Here is a 26,167-nt window from a genome sequence, read left to right as displayed (position 1 = left end):
GATTACTTGCCCTCATTATACATCGAAATCTCAAAAGGCTTGTCAGGTGTGTTCGTGCGTGCGTTACCCGTCCAAGTCCTTACTCCGATCCAGACTTGAGTAGATGAAGATTATGGCTTCCGAGTGTACATACTACATACATACATACATAAGTCTATTACGTAACGATTATTCCATATCTACGTCACTGATATAGCATGTAAAGATAAATAAATACAAAAATCAACGTACTGTAAATAATAATATCTTTGGATAATAAAACATGTTAGACAATACTGCCAATAATGTTGATAACTCTTTTATTATCAATGAAAAAAAACGCACCTGCTCTTTCTTTCCAGTGGTATTGTATGAGGCAGTAACGACCACAATATGCACAAGAACGCAGCAACAAGTATTATCTTTTCACCTTCCTTATATCTACCTATACGCATTACTTACCCTCTTCTCCAGACATTACATAACCCAAGATCGAAGTAACTTAGATCTTGACATAAACATCACTAACTCGCACACGAACTTCTGTCGAGGCAGCTTTCATTGCGCTCCTTTTTATCTCCTCTGTGAGAATCGTGGCTCACTTTTTTTGCCGCCCACGATGCCGGTAACTTCAGCCATAACTTAGGCGTTTCTTTTACGGACGAACATCAAAACCTTCTTCCCAATTTTCGTGTATCCCCCTCTGGACGCTATAATTAGTTCACCTCGTTTTATTCCCCGTCCCCTTCTGTCGTGTCTACCTCCTCCTCCTCCTCCTCCTCCTCCTACGCGTCCCCATTCTCCCATGTCACCATTATAGTGCAATTTGATGACCCCAAAAGGACCAAGAAACTACACACTACATTTATTTTATGTTTATCTTTTATCATAAAAATGTAAGTGCAATTAAAATCTCTGAAATTCAATATTTTTTTTTTCTCTCAAACCATTTTATGTGGAATTAGAAAAACACAATTCGATGTCAGTTTTAATACAACAAAGAATTCAAACAGAACTTATAAATACTAATAACTTAACAACGATAACAATAAGAATAACAATAATAACAATAATAATAATGATGAGGATGATAATAATGATAATAATAACAACAACAGCAAGGTTTCCCATTTCCTGGCAACTAATAATTCCCTCGCACTGTAAATAATGCAACGGGGCTTCCTTTTACACACACACACACACACACACACACACACACACACACACACACACACACACACACACACACACACACACACACACACACACACACACACACACACACACACACACACACACACGGAAGCAGAATTCATTAGTGGCCCCTGAAAAATGCCTTCCCATTATGTCAGTGCGGTCATAAACATAATTACCTTTTATGGCTACAGACCAACAGACTTAAAAGAGACCGGCGTTGTGCTCCTGATGGATTCGCCTAAAGAGCACAGAAGCGGAGGAATGATCGGGATGGATTGGATGCAAGTGACGGAGATGAGCACCGAGGCCACGCGCAGCTCCTAACTTTGCCTTACTAACAGACTTCAGCTCCGACTATGCTCCGAAAATGTGATCTCTAGCTTGACTTTAGGTTATTGCACTGTCAGTCCTTTGTTTGACGTTAAATTACACTGTCAGACCTCATTAAAACGTTAGATAATTACACTGTTAGTCCATTTAGACGTTAAATTACACTGTCAGTCCCTATTAGACGTTAGATTGTTACATATGAACCTGTTTTTTGAAAATGCAACAGGGTGACTTTTTCCTTCCTTTTCTCCTACGTCCGTTTAACTTCTAAGGAAATCTAACTCTAATCATTAATCGTTGTAGCTGTTCCTGTAACGTTATCGACAGGGCAACCGGCTGACTTTTTTTTTCTTTTCTCCTACATCCGTTGAAGCTCAACTCTTTTATTCTCATTTATCAAGACACCTCTCCTCCCGAAACTGACCTCTCTTTTGACCGCTCATAACTTTTGTCTCTGTAGGAACAGCGATTAGCGGGCTAATTCTTTTTACGCCTTTTTTTTGTTGCCCTTGAGCGTTTTCTTTAGCTGTGAAAAAAAAGACAATCTAACTCTACTCATCCGTCGTTTTAGCTGTTCCTTTAACGTTTTCGAAGAGGCAACCGGGTGACTTTATATATCCTTTCCTCCTACCTCCGTTTTGCTCTCAGTCAGTCCTTTGCTTGTGATTTGAATGTCAGGTGACACTAACACTACCTGGCAAGAAGGGAATATCGCTCCATCAGTAAGGTTTGCTTCAAGTCAGTCCTTTGTTGTGATTTGTTTGGAAGGTGACTAAAAAATTACATAACATTACAAAAAAAAAAGCATTACCTGGCAAGAAGAGTATTACGCTTTGTCAGTAAGTATAAGGCTCTTGCTAACAGTTGGGTTACTTTAGCAGGTCATCTTAATACTAATGCATTATGCGTATCATGTTGTAGCTGAGGCAGGCAGGATCCGTTTTCATGGTAGTGAAGTCAACATGTAAATTTACTTCCTCACTTTACATTAACGCATTCCGCTCTGCTTGACGCAATAATCTTGGGAGCAAGGTCACGCGAGGGTCAAAGCGCCGTACCCAGACACGAATATCCTCTAGCCTTATGAGAACGTGAGATCTTGCAATACGAATATGAGACCCCATTTTAATATTTACACTATTTACATAATTAAATAGATAATTTTTCCTTACATGTCTATATGATTGTTTATGTAACTTTACCTCTATTGTTATTGTTGTTTTTCGCACAAATCTTCGCTGAGTTCATTATGAGGAACGCCAGACGGAAAAAATTTCAATGAATGGTTGTTTTGCACTGCGGGAATGATTGTAAATAAATAAAAAAAGTATTAAACAAGATACAAGAAGTTCAGGGCAATAACCTTCATATTAGACTTTTACTGACACCCTTCAAGCACACACACACACACACACACACACACACACACTGCAATCTCATGAAGGGTGCACACGACTCGACCCTTGAAAGTCGAAGTCAAGGGGAATCGAACCATTCAGACCCCTTCAGACTCGCGCTATGAAGGTCTCGATGAGGCTGTCGTGCTTCTTGACGAACGACTTGGTGATGCTGTCAATGCGTTGCTCCTTCAGCTCGCGGAAACACACCAGCACGAAGATGTAGCCAGCGACGCAGACAACGCAGTGAAGCCAGAAGATGCCTCCGGTGGCCACGGCGAGACGAAGCCTGTGAAAGAGCACATCGACGGCCAGCATGGAGGACCAGAGCACCATCGAGGCCATTGAGACGCCTAGCCACTTGTATTGCGGACTGAAAATCTCCCCGAGCGTGACCCAAGCGATGGGCGCCAACCCACTCCCGTACGCGAAGGTGAAGAGCACGACGCAGAACACCTCCGCCACCCACTGGTACACGAAGTAGTTGTCGACGCGGTGCACGTCCTTGAGGAAGAGAAAGAGGCCCAGCACGAAGGACGAGGCGGCCATGATGGTGAGGGAGAGAAGGAGGAGGAGCTTCCTGCCAATGTGGTCTACGAGGAGAGCAGAGAGCGTGATGGCGATGAGCAGCACAACCGTTACCACGAAGTACGCCACGTTGACGTACACGCTGGAGACCTCAGCGAAGAGCTCCATGGCGTAGAGGGTAAAAGACGACACGCCCGTCATACTGTACAGGAACATGAGGCCGCAGGACAACAAAAGCGGCCGCCAGAACGTAGGCCGCAGAAGATCCTCGCAGTGAATGGCCCAGCGGTCGATGTCAGAGCTGTCGGAGATGTCGTGATACTCCTCCATGATGTCACTCTGGGCACCGCGCAGCCACTGGAGCGTCATGAGGGCGTCGTTGGGGTGTTTGTGGATGAGGAACCTCGGGGACTCGGGCGCGCACAGGACCACAGTCAGGAACACCGGCATTGCGACGCAGACCCCAACGATGGCCAAGTTCCTCCATACAAGGATCTCCCCCAGCAGAAAGCACAAGAGCGACCCCACCTGTGCCGGGACGAAACAGGTGTGATTACGGGTGCCTCGTGTGTATCCAGGTGCCGGGCATGCCAAAAGGACGCCCCTAAGTACCGTGCAGCACCTCCAAATAAACGAGAGCAAGAAAAGATCGGAGAATCTGAACCCATTATCCTTGAACATGCCTTAAACCTTATGAAATCAAGAGGCTGATGTCTTAAAAGCGATCGATTCCAAATAAAGAAAAAGTGAGAGAAAAGAGAAAGAAGAGAATAGTCAAGAGATATCAAGATAGCCAAGACCATACTACCACAAAACTAAAACCACACTACGATGAGAGAGAGGTGACAGAGATGCGAGAAAGAGGACAAGAGTGATAGATAGCAAGACAGCCAATACCATACCACCGCAAAACCAAAGCCATACAAGCACATGACCATAATCCCCCCCCCCCTTTTTTTTACAGGAGAGTCAACTAGAGAGCGCAAAAAGCAATAAGATACGCACACAAAAAGACCCGTAATTATGGCACTACACCTTAAAAGTGTTTAGTAGAAGAGATAAAAAAAAGAGAGGTCCAAGTCAGTCCCACATGTGCCTCTTCACCTGGAGCTCACCTGGAAGGCCAACACGGGGGCGGAGGAAAGCGCCCCCCTCACCCTGGGCACAGACACCTCCGCCACGTACACCTGCACCACCACCACCACCAGGCCCGTGCACACCCCCGACGTGGCGTGGAACAGGAACACCATCCACACCTACGGAACGCGGAACACGGAACACCACCGCTAGTTATCAATGTGAGTATGTAGTGTCGTCTTCCTGAGCTCCTTACTTTCTTCCTTTCTGTTTTGTTTTAAAGACCCATTTTTTTTTACAGCAGAGGAGACAGTTCAAGGGCGTAAAAAAAAATAATGAAAAAAATAACCCGCTACTCACTGCTCCTGAATAAAGTACAGAGGAGTGGCCGAAAAGAGAAATCAAATACCCAACTACTGTTTCCTTCTTCTGCTACTCTTTCTCCTCCTGTACTTTTCGTTGCCCTTTATCCTCCTCCAGTTCTTTCTGCTTCTCTGTATCCTCATTGCATATGTGTCTTTTCAGTATAAGCATGACTTTCTCCTGCCCCTTCTCTTCTACCGTTCTTTTTTTCCTGTACCTCCTCTATCTTTTCTATATCTCTTCATCCTCCATTTCATAAAACCTATTTCATCATCGTTCTTTATTCTCCTCCTCCTCTCCTTCTGTTCTAGTCATTTTTCCTTCGATGTCCTCCTTCATTCCTTCTTTTTCTCTTCCTTATCCTCCTATTCTTTCCTGTTCTGTTTTTCTTTAACTCCTCCTCCTCCTCTTCCTCTTCTTCTTCTGTTCTAGTTATTTTTCCTTCGATGTCCTCCTCCATTCCTTCTTTTTCTCTTCCTTATCCTCCTATTCTTTCCTGTTCTGTTTTTCTTCAACTCCTTCTCCTCCTCCTCCTCCTCCTCCTCCTCCTTCTCCTTCCTCACCTGCGTGGCAAAGATGACAAGGAGCCAGGACAGCGCCATCGGCACCATGGTCACCAGCACCACCACCTTCCGCCCGTAGTTTGCCAGGAAGCCCGAGAAGAACCCGCCGCTCAGACACCCTGCAGAACCCAACCCAAGGAACCCGTCAGTGGCAAGAACCTCGAGGAAACACACTTCAGACCCTTTAAAGAACCTTACGAATATTCAGAACCTCGAGTGAATTTTGAAGCACCCGTGAATGATAAAAAGAACCTTACCGGAACCTCAAAGAAAGATGAATAGTGAGAATGAATGAATGAATGAATAGAAATAACTTCGAGTAAATATGAAGAAGAACCTAAAGTGAACCTCAAAGAAAGCCTACAAATACTGAGAACCTAGGGCGAATACCAGTCACCATAAAGTCAAAATGAAAATATATATCAGTAAGCTGTAATGTGTTGTGATCCTTATTTCTTCGTATTTCCTAAGAGGTCGACAATTTTTCTAATAACTCTGTAATGAAAAAGAAGCAATTTGATATGTGTGTGTGTGTGTGTGTGTGTGTGTGTGTGTGTGTGTGTGTGTGTGTGTGTGTGTCCCTTGCCCACGTGTCATCAGGGAACGTCTGTTGTGACGTTCTCCGTTATTGATTTCAGTCGCATCTTAACTTTGGCGAAGGAAGGAAAGGAAGAAAGGGAGGGAGGGAGGGAGGGAACGGTGGAGGGAAAGGAGGGAAGGAGGAAGGAAGGTAAGGAAGGATGGAAAGAGGGGAGAAGAAGCAGGCGGAGGAAGGGAGGAAGAGCCGGTTGGAAGGAAGGGAGAGGAAGGAGGGAGAGAAGAAAATAAAGGAGGATGGAAAGTAGGGAGCAATGGGTGGAGAAAGGGAGAAAGACGATTGGAGGGAAGGAAGGGAGGAAAGGAGGAAGAGAAGTAAGAGGATAGATGGATGGAAAAAGAGAGGAAGGGAGGGAAGGGAGGGATGGAAAGAGGAAGAAAAGGGGGTGGAGAAAGAGAGGGAGAGACGATTGGAAGGAAGGGAGGAGGGAAGGAAGAAGAGACATAAGAGGAAGTAAAATGATGGATAACAAAAGAAGAGAAGAGTAAAGGGAGGAAGGAGAGAGAGTGATGATACTGGTAGTGGAGGTGGTAGTGATGGTGGTTGTAGTGGTGGTAGTGGTGGTGGTATTAGCAAGAGAAGTTTTACTAGACTTTTATTAATATTTCTTGACCATTCCTGATTTCCGCGGAGGTTAGGTAATAATGAAAAAAAAAGTGAACCATGAACAGCGGCCGAATATGGATCAGACTTCCGCCATCACGAAGCAATGGAAAGATGAAGTAAATAAAAGGAAAAAAAATAAAAAAGAAAAAAGGAAATGTGAGCAGGAAAGCCGGATGATGAACTGCGATGAGGAAGAGCGATTGGAAAAAAAGAGAGAGAAGGAAGGAAATGGAACAAGGAACGAAAGGGAGAAAGGAATGATAGAAGAAAAGGAAGAAAAATGGAAGGAAGAGGTAAGCAGAAGAAAATGAAGGGAGGATAGAGGATAAATAAATGAGCTGCAAAAGAATAGAAGGGAAATTAACAACAGGAATAGGATTAAAACGAATGAGAGAAAGGAAGGACAGATGGGAAGGGAGGAAAAAACGAAGAAAAGAAGAACTACAAAAAATAAGGGAAGAGAGGATAAGTGAAGGAACAGAACGAGAAAAAGAAGTAAAATTAACAACAGGAATAAGAATAGAACGAATGGAAGGAAGGAAGGATAGATGTAAAAGAAAAAAAAACGAAGAAGAGAGGAACTAGAAAGAAAAAAGAAGGGAGAAGGGAGGATAAATAAAGAGGGAAAACAAGAAAATAAGAAGAATAAGATAAACAACAGGAAAATAAACAGAAGGATAGTACAGATAACAAAGGAGAATAACAAGAGAAAGGATGATAAATTAAAAGAAGATGATGAGGATAATAACAGGAAGATAAGGAAATATTTACACGATAACAGTTAAGGTATTTATGAACTCCGATAATACTAACAACAATAACAAAGCAAAAAATAAAAAATAAAAAGGAGGATGCGTAAAAGGGAGAGGAAAAGGATGCTAATGGGAAGATAAGGGGAAGGTAACTACGTTGGTTCTTGTGTCCAGCTGAAAAATAAAATCAATAACAATACAGGAATTTAAAGGGGAGGGAATGGAGGGAGACGGGGAGAGAGTATTGGCATGGCGAGGGGAGGCAAAGTGGAGAGGAGGGGGAAGGTGAGGGGGGGGGAAGGGGAAGATAGGCAAAGGTATAGAAAGGGAGTGATGGAATGGGGAAGGCAGGCAAAGTTAAGGGGAGGGTTCACGTGAAGGAAAGGGAAGGGGAGGAAAGGCAGATTTAAGGGATGTGGGGACGGAAGGGGAAAGAGGGAGAATTTTAAGGGGAGGAGGTGACGGAATGGGGAGGAAATGTAAAGTTAATTGGAGGTTATGACACGATAGAGAGAAGACTAAGTTAATGGAGAGAAAATGATGAAATGGGAAGATAAGAAGTCAAGGGGAGGGAAAGTAGATGACGGAAAAAAATATAAGGAGATTAGGTGACGAAATGGGGTGAGAGAAAGTTAATATTGACGAAATAGGAAGGAGATAACCAAAAAACATAAAAAACAGGGGTGAGAAATGGGAGAGAAATAGGGAAGGGAGACGAAGTTAATAGGGGAGAGGAAGGGAGCGACGAGAAAATATAAGGAAACAGGGTGACGAAATGGGGAGAGATAAAGTTAATAGTGACGAAATAGGGAAGGGAGACGAAGATAAATGGGAAGTGGAAGGGAATGACAAGAAAATATAAGGAAATAGGGTGACGAAATGGGGAGAGATAAAGTTGATAGTGACGAAATAGGGAAGGGAGACGAAGATAAATGGGAAGTGGAAGGGAATGACGAGAAAATATAAGGGGATGGGGTGACGAAATGGGGAGAGATAAAGTTGATAGTGACGAAATAGGGAGGAGAGACGAAGTTAATAGAGGGGAGTAAGGGAACGACGAGAAAAACATAAGGGGATGGGGTGACAAAATAGGGTGAACAGACAGAGTTAATGGCCTGGGATAAAGGAAAAAAAAATACACGTGGAAGGTTGAAGGGTGACGGAATTGGAGAGAAAAGACAAAAGAGGTTAAAGCCGACGAAACAGGAAGAAGAGGGAAAGTTAACGACAGGTAATTATCAGTATGGTAGTCAATCCTCACCTAGGAAATAAACGTAGGTCTTCCATGGTCCCAGGTGCGGCCCGAGGAGCTCCGAGGGGTTCTTCGTGAGGTTGTAGGCCAGCGCGAACCCACAGGCAAGGGGCCCCAGGCAGACGGCGAAGGTAACTATAACCTGTTGTTGAGAGGCGGCAGGTGTAACATGACCCCCATCTTCCCCAGGTAACAGCCGCCCTTGCTTCACCTTCAACAGTATGCCTACGGCTGTTTTTAGCGTAATGGCGGTTGTGTAAGGGTACTGGAGTTTTTTTTTTTATGAGGTTTTGGTTACTTGCTTCAGGGTAAAATGCTCGTGGTGAGACTTCATAGCTTTTGACTACATACACCTACACTTTTTAACTTTTACACACTTGCTACACTTTTTAACTACCATTTCCTACACCTTTTAACAATCGTATTTACACCTACTCCTTCTAACTACCATTTCCTACACCTTTTAACAATCGTATTTACACCTACTCCTTCTAACTACCATTTCCTACACCTTTTAACAATCGTATTTACACCTACTCCTTCTAACTACCATTTCCTACACCTTTTAACAATCGTATTTACACCTACTCCTTCTAACTACCATTTCCTACACCTTTTAACTTTTGCACACCCGCACCTACACTTGCTACACCTTTTAACAATCGTATGTAAACCTACACCTTCTAACTACCAATACCTACACCTATACCTACACCTATACCTTCGAACTACCTTACACGTAGACCTCTTAAGTATCGTATTTACTCCTGCACTTTATAACTATCGTACACTTACCCCTCGGCCCATAACTACACCTAACTACCTACACCCACACTTTCACCTATTAATTATCGTACATCTACACCTCTTAACTACAGTAATTACACAGACCTACTTTGCCACCTGTTGTCTTGGGCTCCTCCTCCTCCTCCTCCTCTTCCTAATTCTACTACTACTACTGCTCTTCCTATAACTCCCAATCCTGAACTCCTTCGTATTTTGTTATGCACCTCTCAGACAATGTCAACACACACACACACACACACACACGTCTGAAGTACCACACTCAGGTAACACACAACCATTCATAAAATTAATTGTCAACAGTAACACACGCTCTCAGGCAACAAGAGTAATTAACTAACATCCAGGTAACACTCGAGAATCAACACACACACACACACACACACACACACACACACACACACACACACACACACACACACACACACACACACACACACACACACACACACACACACACACACACTCAGGTAGGCAGCTCTCTGGTGAAATTCCTACAGGTAAGAGCCTCCAGGTGACACCCACGGATCACCACACCTCACCTCACCTCCGCCTTCCGGGGATGAGGCAGTCGGATGCTGTCACCATGGCGACGGAGGATATCCAATAAATATTCTGATTATATTAACCAAACGAGTGATGCGCGAGTGAACGTGATGATGATGGTGATGGTGGTGATGGTGGTGGTGATGGAATGGCTGGTGTTATGCTTTGTGATGGCGGTGATGGTGGTGATAAGTGAGTGTGACTGAGTGTAATGGTTGGGAATAATGATAATGGTGATGAGTGATGACTGATTGTGATTTATGGTGACAATGGTGAATGATGACTGTGATACATGCTTGGGAGGGTGGTGAGATATGGTGACCTGAATATTGGTGTCTGATTTTCTACATAGGTGGTGGTGGTGATAGTGATGGTGGTGGGTGATGGTGACCTGAATATTGGTGTCTGATTTTCTACATAGGTGGTGGTGGTGATAGTGATGGTGGTGGGTGATGGTGACCTGAATATTGGTGTCTGATTTTCTACATAGGTTGTGGTGGTGATAGTGATGGTGGTGAGATATGGTGACCTGAATATTGGTGTCTGATTTTCTACATAGGTGGTGGTGGTGATAGTGGTGGTGGTGGTGGGTGATGGTGACCTGAATATTGGTGTCTGATTTTCTACACAGGTGGTGGTGGTGATAGTGGTGGTGGTGGTGGGTGATGGTGACCTGAGGTGGTGGTGGTGATAGTGGTGGTGGTGGTGGGTGATGGTGACCTGAATGCCGACTGTTTGATTTTCTACATAGGTTGTGGTGGTGATAGTGATGGTGGTGGGTGGTGGTGAGTTATGATGACCTGAATAGTGACTGATTTTCTACATAGGTGGTGGTGGTGATAGTGATGGTGGTAGGTGGTGGTGAGTTATGATGACCTGAATAGTGACTGATTTTCTACATAGGTGACAGTGGTGATAGTGGTGGTGACTCATGACTTATATTCCGAACGGTGACGGTGGTGATGGTGATGATGAGAACAGTGACAGAGGATGGTGGTAACAGTGTCGCTGGTTATGGTGTTACTGACCTCAAACTGATACTCTTTTCTATCATTTCTTCAAGATGCAAAATAAAATACAAGTAAAAGAGATAATGAATATAAACATCCCCAAATACGAGGTCAACGGCACATCAAAGGCACATCCCAAGGTAAAGTGATACTGGGGATGCTGGGGATGCTGGGGATGCAGGGGATGCTGGGGATGGAGATGGTGCCCCGGCGGTGGAAATAATGATGTCGTGGTATGATGTATGGCACGAGGCGGAGGCGTTGCGTCGAGGTATGCACTTCTCGCAGGTCACATTCCCCGTGGAGGAACAGATCAAGGCAGAGGAAGGAGTGGAGAGAGGCAACGGAAGGAGGAGAGGAGATGAAGGAGTGGGAAGGGGAGATGATCGGGGTGAGAGATGAGAGAGGACAGGGAGATTAAAGAAGGGAGGCTGAGGGAGGGAGAGGCAGAGATGAAAGTAGAGGAAGGATGTGGATATAATGGAAGGAAGGCTGATAAAGAGAGAGAGAAGGGAGGGAGTGAGGAAGAAGGGAGAGATGAAGGGAGGGAGGCTGAAAGAGAGAGGAGGTGAGGTGGTGAAGAAGGGAAAGAGGAAGACGCTAAGATAGATAGATAGATAGATAGACAGAGGTAGAGGCAGACAGAGAGACAGAGAAAGAGAAAATAAGTAGGTGGGACAAGACTGGAATTCGCGTGGGAAACTACTCTAATTCACACCCACGCAAGTAAGCAAGTGAGGTATTTTAGCGGAGCATTTCACAATTACACCCACTATAAACAGACCCCTTCCCCCCTACCCCCTTCCCCCTCCCCTGTCTCCCCTCCTCCTCTCCCCCCAACACCCACACAAGCATACATTCTCTCCCCCCTACCCCAAGTCCCCTACCCCCCCCAGGCACCCACACCCACACATTCATACGTCCTCTTACTCACCCACGCAACATACCAAGCTGCAAAGGCTCTTATTGTATTCTCTTTAACTGTTCAGTGTAACGAAGAAGAAAAATAGATCATCAATAGTGTGAACGTGAATATCGAAGAAGAACGTATCATAGCACACCTAGACAGACAGACAGACGGACAGACAGATCGAAGGGAAAGAAATGAGCGGCAAAAGACATTAAAATCCAGTTATTCATCTACTTAAGCAAGCCATCATCTTTAAGCATGGACATTATTCCTAGACTTGACACACACACACACACACACACACACACACACACACACACACACACACACACACACACACACTTACATTCATACACACAAATAGACAGACACACATAAAGACAGTGACTCCCTCCCCTTCCTCAACATACACACAGTGACAGACAAACAGACATACAAGAAAGACAGAAACACAGATAAAGGAGACGAATAAAAACATTACAAACGAGAGACAGGATCCAGCACCACTATATCTTGACCATTAAAGGATCAAAGTCACCCCAAGAAGGACACATAAGGATACAAGGAGGCGACAAAAGACCAGTGAGATCCTTCTGTGAATCCTATAATCATTTCCTGCCCATCCTGTCCATAAATCTATCAAGCCTTCAACATATAACAGAACAATACATCGTAAACCACCTTTCCTCTTCTTCACTTCAGTCATCGTCTTCCCTCGTCTTCCTATCCATTAACCTGTACCTAAATCACATGGAAGAAAGATACACCATTAAACTACATCTCTTCACTATAATTTTCGTCTTCTCTCGCCTTCCCTTCCAAACCATAAACCTATAAAACCTAAAACATATAACAGAATCGTACATCATAAACCACATCTCCTCTTCACTGTAATCATGTTTTCCCTCGTCTTCCCTTCCTGTCCATAAACCTATCACGCCTACATCATATAACAAGACACAATACACCATAATCCACATCACTTCACAATACTCTTCGGCTTCCTTTCCCATTCATAAATCCTTCAGGCCAATAACACATAACAGAACAAACCATACGGCGCATCTCAGGTATAATAATCATCTTTCAACACGCAGGTAAACAAGATCATCTCCAGCTGGTCGGGCTAACATATGACAGACACCTGTGGAGGCTTAACGGAATTCCCTCAGGTGTAACGTAATGCTAAGTCTCCTTCATCAACGCTTCCTCAACTCCCCTTGCTGTTCCCTTCACTTCTCATCCCCTTCCCTCACCTCACCAACCTCTGTCTTACCTATCATTCCCTCCCTCCTTTCCTTACCTGCGTGGGTGTGAAATAGAGTAGTTTCCCACGCGAGTTCTTGACTTGTTCCACTTACTTATTTTATGCTTCTTTCTTTGTGCGCCTCTTTATATCTATCTATCCTGAGTCACCGTCCTCAATGCCTCCTTAACATCCCTCTTCACTCCTCATCCCTCCCCATACTCCCCCATCCTTCTGTCCTGCCTAACACACTCCTTTCCTTTATCCTGAGTCACCGTCCTCAATGCCTCCTAACATCCCTCTTCACTCCTCATCCCTCCCTATACTTCCCCATCCTTCTGTCCTACTTAACACTGACCCCTTCCTTTCCTTTATCCTGAGTCACCCTTACCAATGCTTCCTCGATCCCTTCTGTCCCTCCCTTCATTCCTCCTTCCCTCCAATCACCCCCCAAACTTTGTCCTACCCCACTCTCATTTCTCCTTCCCTTCGCACACTTCTACTTCTTCCCAAACAAATATTTCCCCCTTACAGTGACACTCAGGTAGTAAAACAATCCCCACACAAATATTTGATTCCCCACGCCCCTCCTTACTCCTCCCCAGCTCACTTCTTCCTCCCCAGACTCCGACGTTCACAGGCTATCTTCCCAAAATTACACATTATATTATTACCTCCATGATAATACCCAATACTTTTCCTTTTAACTCTCCACACTCCTCCCCCTCTCTCCCCCCTTCCAGACATCCCCTTAATCCCCTTCAGAACGCCCCCACCAATACTTCCATTGAGACGAGTGTTACAGAAAAAGGAGAAGCTACAGGAGGAGGAGGAGGAGAAGGGAGAGAAAACGAGTGCGTGTTCGCGGAGACTATGATATTCCCTTAAGCTTTAGTGGTCAATTAAGTGGAAAGGGAATAAAACGGGACATTACGTGTGTGTGTGTGTGTGTGTGTGTGTGTGTGTGTGTGTGTGTGTGTGATCAAGTTAGAGCACGGAACGGTTGGAAAGACACGTCACGAACCAAACACACACACACACACACACACACACACACACACACACACACACACATATACACATACATTGATTGCGTGCTTCAGAGGTATCAGACGAATGAGTGAGTGAACGCGAGAGAGAGAGAGAGAGAGAGAGAGAGAGAGAGAGAGAGAGAGAGAGAGAGAGAGAGAGAGAGAGAGAGAGAGAGAGAGAGAGAGAGAACAACAATAAGTGAGTAAATGAAAGGGAGTGGAAAAAAAGTTGAGGCGAAAATAGATTCAATAAACTCACAAAGGGGGAGGGAGGAAGGGGGAGGAGGTGGGGAGAGGGGGGGCGAAGGGGGGGTTAAAACAAACCACACGTGAAAAAAAAAACTTACAAAAAAAAAGGGAAAGAACAAACAAACTTGACTCTCAGCATACACACACACACACACACACACACACACACACACACACACACACACACACACACAAACAAACATTAAATGTAACATTCTCCCTTAATTACTTAAGAGAGAGAGAGAGAGAGAGAGAGAGAGAGAGAGAGAGAGAGAGAGAGAGAGAGAGAGAGAGAGAGAGATTTAACTTCTTCCTATTTCTATTTCTCTCGTGTCCTTTCTATTCCCTCAAGTTAATCCCCTTTCCTTTTCCTCCACCTTTACTACCTTCCACTTCCTCTTCCATTCCCCTCTTCCTCACAATCCCCTCTCCCATACACACTTAAGACCCCTCTGTTATTTCCCAGAAAGATAGGCAGACAGACAGACAGAAAGGGGAGACACATGACCTCAATATCAGCATGGAGGGAAACTTCCAATTAGAGGAGACTTTACAGATGAGAGAGAGAGAGAGAGAGAGAGAGAGAGAGAGAATACAACTTAACACAATCGAATCACAATAACAGTATCAGGAGAGAGAAACTTTCAATCTAGGGAGAAATTTTACGACGAACAGACTCGAGTGAACCAAGAAGTAAACACATCATTAAGAAAACAGCGGACCAGATAATAGCCTCACCGAGTAACAATAGCAAGCGAGAAACCACCAATTAGAGGAGATGGGGAAAGCTGTAGAACCCAACAAAGCTAAAACATATAAATACTAAAACCTGAACGAAAGGGTGAGAAAAAAAAAAGTAGAGAATCGAAAGAGAAAAAAATAGATTCGAAATTTTAATGACTGACATGAATGGAAGTGAGGAAGGTATGAGAGTAGAGACAAGTATGAAGAGAGAAGTAGAAGAGAAGAAAGGAAACATGGAGAAACTAGCGAAAAGTGTGGAAAAGGAAAATAATAAGAAGAAAAAGTACATAGCGAAATAACATAAGCACAGGTGAGTTAGGTAAGCTGTAGGAGAGCAAACACAGGAGGAATAATGGAACAGAGAATAAACGAATTTGAAACTTGAGATGAGTGTGGAAAATAAAATTAATAAGAAGAAGAGCAAGCGAGAAAAAAAGAAGGAAGAAAGGAAGGGAAAAAATGACAGAGCATGGAAAAGCGAAGCAGGAAGTGAAGAAAGCAAAAAAAAAAAGTAGGCAGGAAAGAAGAGTAAAACAGGAAAGACAGGGGAACAAAAACATGAATAAGGACGAAAGAAATAGAAAAAAGGAAGAAAGGAAAAAATGATGAAGAATGGAAAGGCGAACCAGGAAGTATAAAGAGAAAAAAAAAAAAGTAAGTAAGCAAGAAAAAAAGTAAAACAAGGAAGATATGGGAGCAAAAACATGAATAAGGAAGAAGGAAATAAAAAGGGAAGAAAGGAAAAAATGAGAGAAAATGGAAAAGCGAACCAGGAAGTGAAGGAAGCAAAAAAAAAGAAAAATTAAGCAAGAAAAAAGTAAAACAAAGAAGATAAAGATAACAAAAACAAGAATATGGACGCAGGAAATAAAAAGGAAGAAAGGAAAAAAATGACAATGGAAAACAGAACCAGGAAGTGAAATAAGCAAAAAAAATTAATAAATAAGAAGAAAGCAGGAAAGAAAAATAAAACCAGAAAAACTCAGGAACAAAAACATGAATAAGGACGAAGGAAAAAAAAGGAAGGAAGGAAAAAAATGACAAGGAATGAAAAACCGATCCAGAAAGTTTAAAAAAAAGCAAAAAACAACTCAATTACGATCATTAGCCCGCAAACAATGCCAACACTAAATCCACAGACTCACTAATCCTGGAAATTGCTTTGGACATAATTCATTGACCAGACAGAAAAAAAAAGCGAAACAACGGTGAAGAATAGAACACTTAACACACTCTCTCTCTCTCTCTCTCTCTCTCTCTCTCTCTCTCTCTCTCTCTCTCTCTCTCTCTCTCTCTCTCTCTCTCTCTCTCTCTCTCTCTCTCCTTCCGTCCTTCTTTCTTTTTCTTTCTTCCTTTCTTTCTTTTCTTCTCTCTCTCTCTCTCTCTCACTCTCGCAAAAAAAAAAAAGCATTACCCGGTGGCTTTCGAAAAACGAGAAACAGCAGATTTTCCTCGTAAAAGCGACGTATTTTCACCTCTCGACGTATTACCTAACACCTGGTCATTAGCTAATTACCCTTCGTTTCCAATTACCTGTCCAGCAATTACCTGAGCATTACCTGGTCAAGTATCAATCAGACGGGACCAATTACACCTTGCCACGCACATTCCATTTCCTACTATATATACGAACGAACGAATTAACTCTCTCTCTCTCTCTCTCTCTCTCTCTTCTCCATTCTTCTCTTCTCCAGTTTTCTCTTCTCTTTTTCTCTTTTCCATTTTTCCATTTTTCTCTCTCTCTCTCTCTCTCTCTCAAATATTACTTTCATCCTCTATTCCTTTTAACTATCTCGATAAAACTAACTTTATTGCGAGTCACTACCAGGAATTTGTAGGTCAATAAAAAACGAACATATCAAGAAAATATTCGCACCTAACCGAGTGATAACAGTAGTAGAAATAGTAGTAGTAGTAGTAGTAGTAGTAGTAGTAGTAGGACACCTTTTAGATATAGGAGAGTTGGATTCCCTCTTCACCACCTGGCAACGTTATGTACCTGTTCTAATATCCGGATTCATTGAAGAGAGAATCCGGTTGACTCACTGGATGAATTTTGAAACGGTGAGTCTGTGCATTAATTGACAGGAGGGTTGGTAGTGCTTCACTTTTCCCTCTTTCGCTCTTTGTGTGTGTGTCTGTGTGTCTGTCTGTCGGTCTGGCTGTTTGTCGGTCTCTCTCTCTCTCTCTCTCTCTCTCTCTCTCTCTCTCTCCATGAACCCTTACAAGAATTCAAAGCACTTAGTAACACAATAATAACTACAAGTCATTTGATTGGTACTAAACACACACACACACACACACACACACACACACACACACACACACACACACACACACACGACAGAGTGAATAATCAGATACCGTTGAACACACTCGGTATCTTTTTTTTTTTTCTTACTTAAGAGGAGGAGGAGGAGGAGGAGGAGGAGGAGAAGGAGAGAAGAGCATAAACTGTATATGAACAGAAATGTGAATCGTGGTTGTTAATTTAAATCCTTCATATCGAAAAAGAATATAACAGTTTTAATTACTACTGAAGAATGGAAAGATTTTATACGGAAAAGAAAGGTGTGACTACGTTGGAAGGGGAGAACAGAGGAGCAAAGAAATATGAAGGAAGAGAAGTAGGGAGAAAAAAGGAAGGCAAAAAAGGGGGGGGCGGTCATATTGTGAGAAGAAGCAAAAAAAGAAAGGAGAGGGCCAGTGAGAGGAACACAATAAAGAAAAAGAAAGAAGGCGATTAAGAAAAAGGACCAGAAACAGAATAATAGGGAAGATGAATAGGAGGAGGAGGAGGAGGAGGAAGAGGAGGAAGAGGAGGAGGAAGAGGAGGTAGGAAAAGAGAAAGGTAGCGATTGAGAAAGAGGACCAGAAATAGGAATGAGGGAGACGGAGCAGGAGGAAGAAAGAATGAGACGACCTTATAAATGAAAAGAAGAAAGGTTGGAAGACGTTGACGGAGAGGGAAAGGAAGCAAAGAAAGGAAGGACGCAGAGAAAGGAAAATAATAAGGAGGACCAGAAATAGAAAAAGAGGGAGGAGAAGGAATAGGAGGAGGAAAGGAAGAGAGGACCTTATAAATGAAAAGAAGAAGGGTGGGAAGACATTGGCGGAGAGGGAAAGGAAGCAAAGAAAGGAAGGACCCAGAGAGAGAAAAATAATAAAGAGGACCAGAAATAGAAAAAGAGGGAGGAGAAGGAATAGGAGGAAGGAAGGAAGAGAGGACCTTATAAATGAAAAGAAAGGTAGGAAGACGTTTTCAGAGAGGGAAAGGAAGGACCCAGAGAGAGAAAAAAAATAAAGAGGACCAGAAATAGAAAAAGAGGAAGGAAGGAAGGAAAAGGAGTAGGAGGAGGAAAGGAAGAGAGGACCTTATAAATGGAAAGAAGAAGGGTGGGAAAACGTTAGTGGAGAGGGAAAGGAAGCACAGAAAGGAGGTGGCGAGAGGCAAGAAAAGAACCACTAGGGAAAATTGATATTACGCCTGTTCCCTCAAGATCCAAAGCTCAATTTGTCCCCGAGTAATATTCCTAAAAGCTCCTCATTCTTCAGACACGCACACACACACACACACACACACACACACACACACACACACACACACACACACACACACACATGCTGCAGAAGAGGAAGAAATCAACAAACCCATCCTTTATAAGCTTTACACGGATCATTAAACACGGATATTTGCACCTCAGACTTAAACAAACGGCAATAAAGAAAAGAAAAAGAAAGTAAGTAAGAAAGAAAGAAAGAAAGAGAGAAACACAGGACTAGGTAAACGGATCCAAAATTAAAAGAAAAAGAAAAGGAAAGCACAAAAATAAATGCAAAGAGGAAAGAAAGAGAAACTATATCTGGAAGAAGAAAAACGAAAGAAAAGTAAGACAAGCAAATTTAAAGAAGCAAGAAAAACGGAGAAAAGAAATGAAAGAAAGACAAACAAAAAGGGAAAGGCGAGGAAACTGAAAGAAAATGAGACATAAAGGATGGAAAAAAAGAAAGCTGAAATGAATAAAGGAAATAATAGACCCCAGACTCCAAAACGGACTTCGGTTAGGCACGGATACTCTAGGCTCAAACACTTCCACATACATCATAAGAGTGGTGGTTGACTTCTTAAACGTAACTTCAGCGACCATCTAAAGGCACTAACGCTCCAAGCTTCCATAAGGGTTGACACTCCTGCGCCGCGTGAAGCCTCTCTTAAAACGATGCCTATACTAAACGGAGCTTCATCGACCGTCTAAAGGCACTAACACGCACGACTTCCATAAGGGTGACACTTCTGCCCCGCGTGAAGCCCCTCCTGCACGCTGACGGCCTCCTCGGGCACCAAAAGGACAGGTAAGGCTCAGGTAAGGCTCAGGGAAGGCTCAGGGAAGGTCAATCACAGTCTTACCAAACACATATCTACCTTATCTCCCCCTCCTCCTCTTCCTCCTCCTTTAAAAATCAAACACCGACCCCTTCGACCCTCCTACCTTACCCTAATGTACCCTCCCTCCTCTACCCCAATCATAACCCATAAACAAACTAGCCATATGTGAATGAGAGTCCACGATATTTAGGCTATGTTGTGTCTATGCTTATGTTATGCTATGCTATGTTATGTTTATGTTAAGGTGAAAGGCAAAAACATCATACTCATTGGGGTGAAAAGACGTATGGGGGGAGATACACACACACAAACACAAAGATAAACAACCACACATATACACACACAGCCCCCTCCCCCCTCACACACATACACATACATACACATGGGTAGGGACATACATTAGGGTAAAACAATTAAACAAACACTTTATCATTCATTGGGGTAAAACTGAACTGCCTTATTTACCTATAGGGGCCAAAATAGATAGACTCGCTCCCTATAAATACACGAAATAGACCCAATAGATTAAATTGCAAACGCGTGTAGCGAGGAGAGCGAAAAAAGGTTAAGAGGATAAAATAGAAAACGAGGACTGTGACTTTTTGAACCCCACGAACAGCTGCCATTCATGGTTGATGGATGATCTCAATTAGCGCCTAATGGTGACGCTAAGATGACGTGTGTGTGTGTGTGTGTGTGTGTGTGTGTGTGTGTGTGTGTGTGTGTGTTATAAGTGGAGGAGTGGGAAAGAGAGTGGAACAATACATTAATTATGGAGAGAGAAACACACACACAAGCAAACACAGACACACATAATTATACAACCCACACACACACACATATCTACACACATATACACATAACCCCCTACCCCTGCCCCCCCTACACCCACACACACAGCAGGTGGGAGGGAAGTCACGAGAAAGAAAGAAAATGTAAATAAAAAAACAGCAGGCGAGGAACAAGACGGAGGTGTATTTACTGTAATGGAACGCGGCAGGTGCAAGAGTAATTACTGTGTACCTGCGTGTGTGACTGCACCGGGCTGTTCCTCAACCCACACCAGCGCCTTCAACAGCTGCGGGGCGGAAGAAAGACCGCCAAGAGTGCCTAATAACAGTGTTTGTGTTTCTATTAAGTAATCGTGACATCTGGTTTACTCGGGTACCACGAGTATTCCCAGACTTTCTTTTTTCAATGTTACGCCCATGACCTTGAAAACCAGTACAACGCCGAGTACTTATTTTTCAAACTACTTCCATGAACTCGAGAACTGGGCCAGCGCCACTTCAGAATGAACACTTACGGGAAGTCAGAACACAGAAACACTAATAATTTTTTTCTACACTAAAAGAGAGAGCTTAAAGGCAAAATAAAGAATAAACAAAAATGCCCGCTGGCGCTGCTTCTACAAATATTTGAAAGAGTAACAGGAGTGACAAAATCGGATGGAGCGGTGTCTTGATACCTCCCTTTCGAAAGCGTTTAAGTCGTAGGCAGGAGGAAATACAGGCAAAACTAAGGCTGGTCTAGAGATGACACCAGAAAATTTTAGGATAAGCGTTGAACATCCCCTAACACTAACTGAAAGTCTCAAGAAACTCACCAATACCTTTAACCCAACCGAATACTCACTTAACTCAGAGAAAGAAAAAGACAAGGGATTTAACTTCATAAGCTAGTCCGCGAAATCTCGACATCACCCAACACTAGCAAGGTAAAAAAAAAAACATCATAACGTAGAAAAGATAACGAAACACACCACCCACTAAAGGAGTTGTTAATATACCATCTTATACCCCGACAATTTTATCCAAACACCCACCAACCATGACCTCCCCTTAAAACAAACACCAATCCCTTTGACACTACTTGCTTACTCTAATCTTCCCTCCTCTACCCTAACAATCATAACCAAACACGCACCTATCTTAACGCACCTTTAAAACAGACACCGGCCCATTTGACCTTGCTAACATAACCTAACCCAGTCCAACCTAACCTAATCTAACCTAACCTAACATAATATAACATAGCCTTAACCGAACCTAACTCAACCTAACCTAACATAGCAAAACCCTAACCGAACCTAGCCCTAACATAACATATCATAACATAACATCACATAACATAACCTTAACCGAACCTAACTTAACCTAACCTAACCTAACCAGTCGATCCACCAGCAGCATAACACGCGCGTGACACCAAAACAAACAAAAAACACCCCACCCCAAAACTAAGCACAAAGCAGAACAGACGCGTCACCCAATAAACTCTTATCAGGTGAGATGGAAGCGGCGCACTCCAATTTACCTGTCCACTGATTAACCTGTGATATATTACCTGGACACGGGAAATTACCGCCACTGCATGAATATTTGGGTGAATGTTATTACTATTGCTATCGCTATTATCATGTAACGTGTGTGTGTGTGTGTGTGTGTGTGTGTGTGTGTGTGTGTGTGTGTGTGTGTTGCCATATGTTGCTTCTGTACTGTTAGTGTGATTGCGCCGCGCACTCACGCCCTCCCACCACCTCCCCCCCACCATTCTCTCTCTCTCTCTCTCTCTCTCTCTCACACACACACACACACACACACACACACACACACACACACACGTATATTCAATTCCTTTCATGAAATACGGATTCAGGATTTCAGGTACTCACACCCCTTGATTAATCCGATCTTATTAATTAACTAACACATCAATATTATTAAAATCAGTATTATTATTATTATTACCATTAGTACTATTATTATTTCCTTATACTATTATCTTCTAAAAAAAAAAAATAGCTCAAAAGCATCTCTGAAACGTGTGAGTGTGTGTGTGTATGTGTGTGTGTGTGTGTGTGTGTTGACATAGTCTGAGGGGTGCATAACAAAAGACTAAGGAATTCAGGGACGGGTGCTGTAGTAGTGGTAGGAGGAGGAGGAGGAGGAGGAGGAAGAGGAGGAGGGAGAGCTACAGACAACAGGTGGCAGTGTGGGTCTGTGGGCCATAACAGTGCTTCGGGTGTACCGTAAGAACCGCAACTCATTCCCACGACGCTTTAACTATAGACGTCCAGCCGCTTACCCCCCCCCCCCCTTTTATCTCTCCCCCTTCCCTCCCCTCCTATTCCTCCTAGTCCCTCCCCCTGTCCACCGTCACTTCTCATTCCTATTGTCGTGGGCCTTTTCCTCCATTCATCATCCCTCACCCACACAAACAACGACCTTTTTTACTCATCCCTATTATTATACTGTTCTACTTCTGTCTAAGCCTCCCCATCCTTTCCCCTTCCACTGCCATCCTCATTCCTATTGTCGTGGGCCTTTTCCTCCATCCATCATTCCTCACCCACATTGAACTAGAACCTCTTTTACTCATCCCTATTCATATACTGCTCTACTTCTACCTCAGCCTCCCCCTCCCTTCCCTCCCCCTCCTTCCCAGTCCACTGTCATTCCTAATTCTTATTGTCGTGTGTTTTCTTCCTCCATTCATCTTCCCTCACGCACACAAACAACCACCTCTTTTACACATTTCTATTCATACTGTTCTACATTTATTTTAGTCCCCTCCTCATTCCTCCCCTCTTCCCCAGTTCCCATTTATCATCTCACAGCCTCTCATCAACCGTCTGTTTTTCACATCTTCATTCCTACCGTTCTACATCTGTCTCATCCACCCCTTCCTCCCTCTTCCCCCGTTCTCATATATCACCTCGCAGCCTCCTCTTCCCGTCTTCCCGTCTAACCGCACTCCCTGACCCTCTCTCCCCACCTCTCCTTCTCCCACCCTCTCCCGCGCACCACTGCCTCGCTATCTTCCTGTGCTCACTGTTATTTTCCACTCTATGACCCGCCACTCAGAGTTACCATGAAAAAAGTTCTTCCTTCACTGCTCTGTGCGCACGTTCAAGCTCACGTTAGGTCTGGGCTGTCAGAATTCTAAACAATGTTACAAAAAATGATGCCGAGTATGTCAACGGAACACGTTTCTCTCAATAATGACATTACACTAAAGGTCTATCAAACACTATTCTTGTTATATCATTTTGGATTAACACTGTAGTTCACACACACACACACACACACACACACACACCTGCTGCCGCAGCCCCCGCCGCTTCCCCGAGGAGGGCAGCAGGCCGAGGGTGCTCCTGAAGGAGAAGTTTCCCGGCGAGGGCGGCTTGACGGGCGGGTCCCCGAAAAGGCTCCTCAGTTTCCTTTCGGAGAGTCTGCCGGAGGAGCCCTTGAGGGAGTCCTCGAGCGAGTCCTCAGAGCTGGCCCGCGCCTCGCTTTGAGTCTCCTCGGCACCCGTCGGGTCTGCGGCGCCGCTGGGACCGGGCCGCGCCTCCTCCTCTGCGTCAGAGTCCACGAAGAGAGCATTCTTGCAGGGCGTGCGGGAGGCCGGCGGGAGAGACTGCCGCAGCAGCTCGGCCTCGTTGAGGGAGTCGTGGCTCATCTCATCCTCAGTGTCCTGGGACGGCCTCGTGAAGTCCACGACGATCTCGGACTGAGACCTTGGCAGCGTGGACTGCACTCCCTGACTGAGCGACATGTCCAGTTCGGCCAGCAGGCCGCGTAGGCCCTTGGTAAGCGACGCCACCGCGGTGGTCACAGATGGTGCGCGGCTGGCGTCAGGCGGAGCGCAGCGCCATCACCACGGCGGCGGCGGCGGCGATGACAGTGACTCCGTCCGGCGAGCAGGTGCACCACACACTGCCGCCACGCGCTCACCGCTCGCTATATGTGGCTGCGTTGCACTCGCCACCTGGGCCGGCCACGACACACACACACACACACACACACACACACACTCCAGCACCGTTGTCGCCATATTGGCCTTTAGCGGGAAGATGCTGCGCTGCGTCACGCTCGCCAGCACATCAATGCCTCCCCCCCTCCCTACAACCCTCTTCCTCCTCCCTCAGGTCCTCCTCCTCGCCCCCGGGCGGAGGCAGACCTTCCCGCTGGCCCCGTCACCCAGTAGCCACGCGTCGGGCCAGGCACCGCAAGCACCGCATCACACCGCCACAACACTAACACCTTGACACCTCAACAGAGTCAACACCCAACACTTTATCACCCAACACACCAGCACTCAACATCTGCACCCACCCTCGCTGCCTTCTTCCCCACACCAACAATAACTTTCAGGAGTCTTCACCACAAACGCAGTGACAAATAACACTAAGAAAACGACAAATGGCAAAAATCCAGGTTCTGATATAGGTTGACAAATATAAGAACAGTAAAAATAACAGGTAGGTAGAGTCTATTAGTGTCTCCATGTCTGTCTGTATGAGTCTGTCCGTCAGTCTCTGTCTGTCTGTATGAGTCTGTCTGTCTGTCTCTGTCTGTCTGTATGCATGTCTGACTCTCTCTCTCTCTCTCTCTCTCTCTCTCTCTCTCTCTCACCATTAACACGCCGCCTCTGTCACCTGACCCGCCAACACCCTCGTTAGTGAGCGCCGCGGTTTTACTTTCACGCCCCTCACTTTACCTTTAGTGGAGATTTTTCGTATTATTTTCTTTTATTATCTTTTTCCTTCTGATTATTTACTCCGACACACACGCGAGAAGATCGACAGGTAAGGGAGATCAAGGTGTTTACTTTATCTGCTTTAGGAAGGTATGGTAGTAGTGGTGGTAGTAGTAGTAGTAGTAGTAGTAGTGGTGGTAGTAGTAGTAGTAGTAGTTATAGTAGTAGTAGTAGTTGTAGTTATACGAGTTGCTCTTGTTGAGGATGTCGTAGTAGTGGTTGTAGTAGTAGTCGTAATGGTAATGATATGAATGTTGTTGTTGTTGTATTTGTGGTTATTGTTGTTGTTGTTAGCAGTGATGGTGGTGGTATTGGTTTGGTATTAGTGGTGGTGGTGGTGGTGGTGGTGATGGTGGTGGTGGCAGATTTCACGAGCCATAAAACAAGATTATATGTTTTAGATTAAAATCAAATACATCTGTACCCCTTCACCTGCACTTACACACGCACACACACACACACGCACACACACACACACACACACACACACACACACACACACACACACACACACACACACACACACACACACACACACACACACACACACACACACACACACACACACACACACACACACACACACACACACACACACACACACACACACACACAGAGCGAGCGCACTATCCGTGAATAAATCAAGTTTAACCTTCTTTGACGAGAGAGAGAGAGAGAGAGAGAGAGAGAGAGAGAGAGAGAAATGTGAGTGAGTATGTGTGTCCGTCCGATCAATACATCCCTTCCAACCTTACCTGCGTTCTCTCACCTTCCATACACACACACACACACACACACACACACACACACACATACACACACACACACACCTGTACTAACCCCCCCCCCCTGCCCCCTATCAGTACAGGTAAATTCCTTTTCTCGGACCAAACCACCACTCCCAAAAAAGTCACACACCTGCCGACAAGGCCCACCAAAACACATTACCTATTCAGACCCACTAGGACAGAATCTCTACAATTATACGGTATTCCACTGACGTTATTTCTTAGGCCGAATTTGCGTTTTGGTGAACTCGTACAGGTAAAAGGCAACA

The 26,167-nt window shown here is 44.4% G+C and overlaps 1 protein-coding gene across 1 annotated transcript; it reads right to left on the bottom strand.

The window, feature by feature from the left end:
• Nucleotides 1–954: 954 nt before the first annotated feature.
• LOC126998127 (facilitated trehalose transporter Tret1-like) lies at nucleotides 955–25,076 on the bottom strand. Its single transcript, XM_050859536.1, has 5 exons — nucleotides 23,671–25,076; nucleotides 8,652–8,784; nucleotides 5,435–5,553; nucleotides 4,547–4,687; nucleotides 955–3,959 (listed from the first exon to the last, which is right to left on the bottom strand). The coding sequence occupies exons 1-5, from the start codon at nucleotides 24,124–24,126 to the stop codon at nucleotides 3,012–3,014; spliced, it is 1,797 nt and encodes a 598-aa protein (XP_050715493.1). The 5' UTR covers nucleotides 24,127–25,076; the 3' UTR covers nucleotides 955–3,011.
• Between the last annotated feature and the right edge of the window lie 1,091 nt (nucleotides 25,077–26,167).

Source organism: Eriocheir sinensis, chromosome 13 (genome assembly GCF_024679095.1).
Source record: "Eriocheir sinensis breed Jianghai 21 chromosome 13, ASM2467909v1, whole genome shotgun sequence".
NCBI lineage: Eukaryota > Metazoa > Arthropoda > Malacostraca > Decapoda > Varunidae > Eriocheir > Eriocheir sinensis.
Note: the sequence above shows the minus strand (reverse complement) of the source record. Positions and strands in the feature narration are given on the sequence as shown.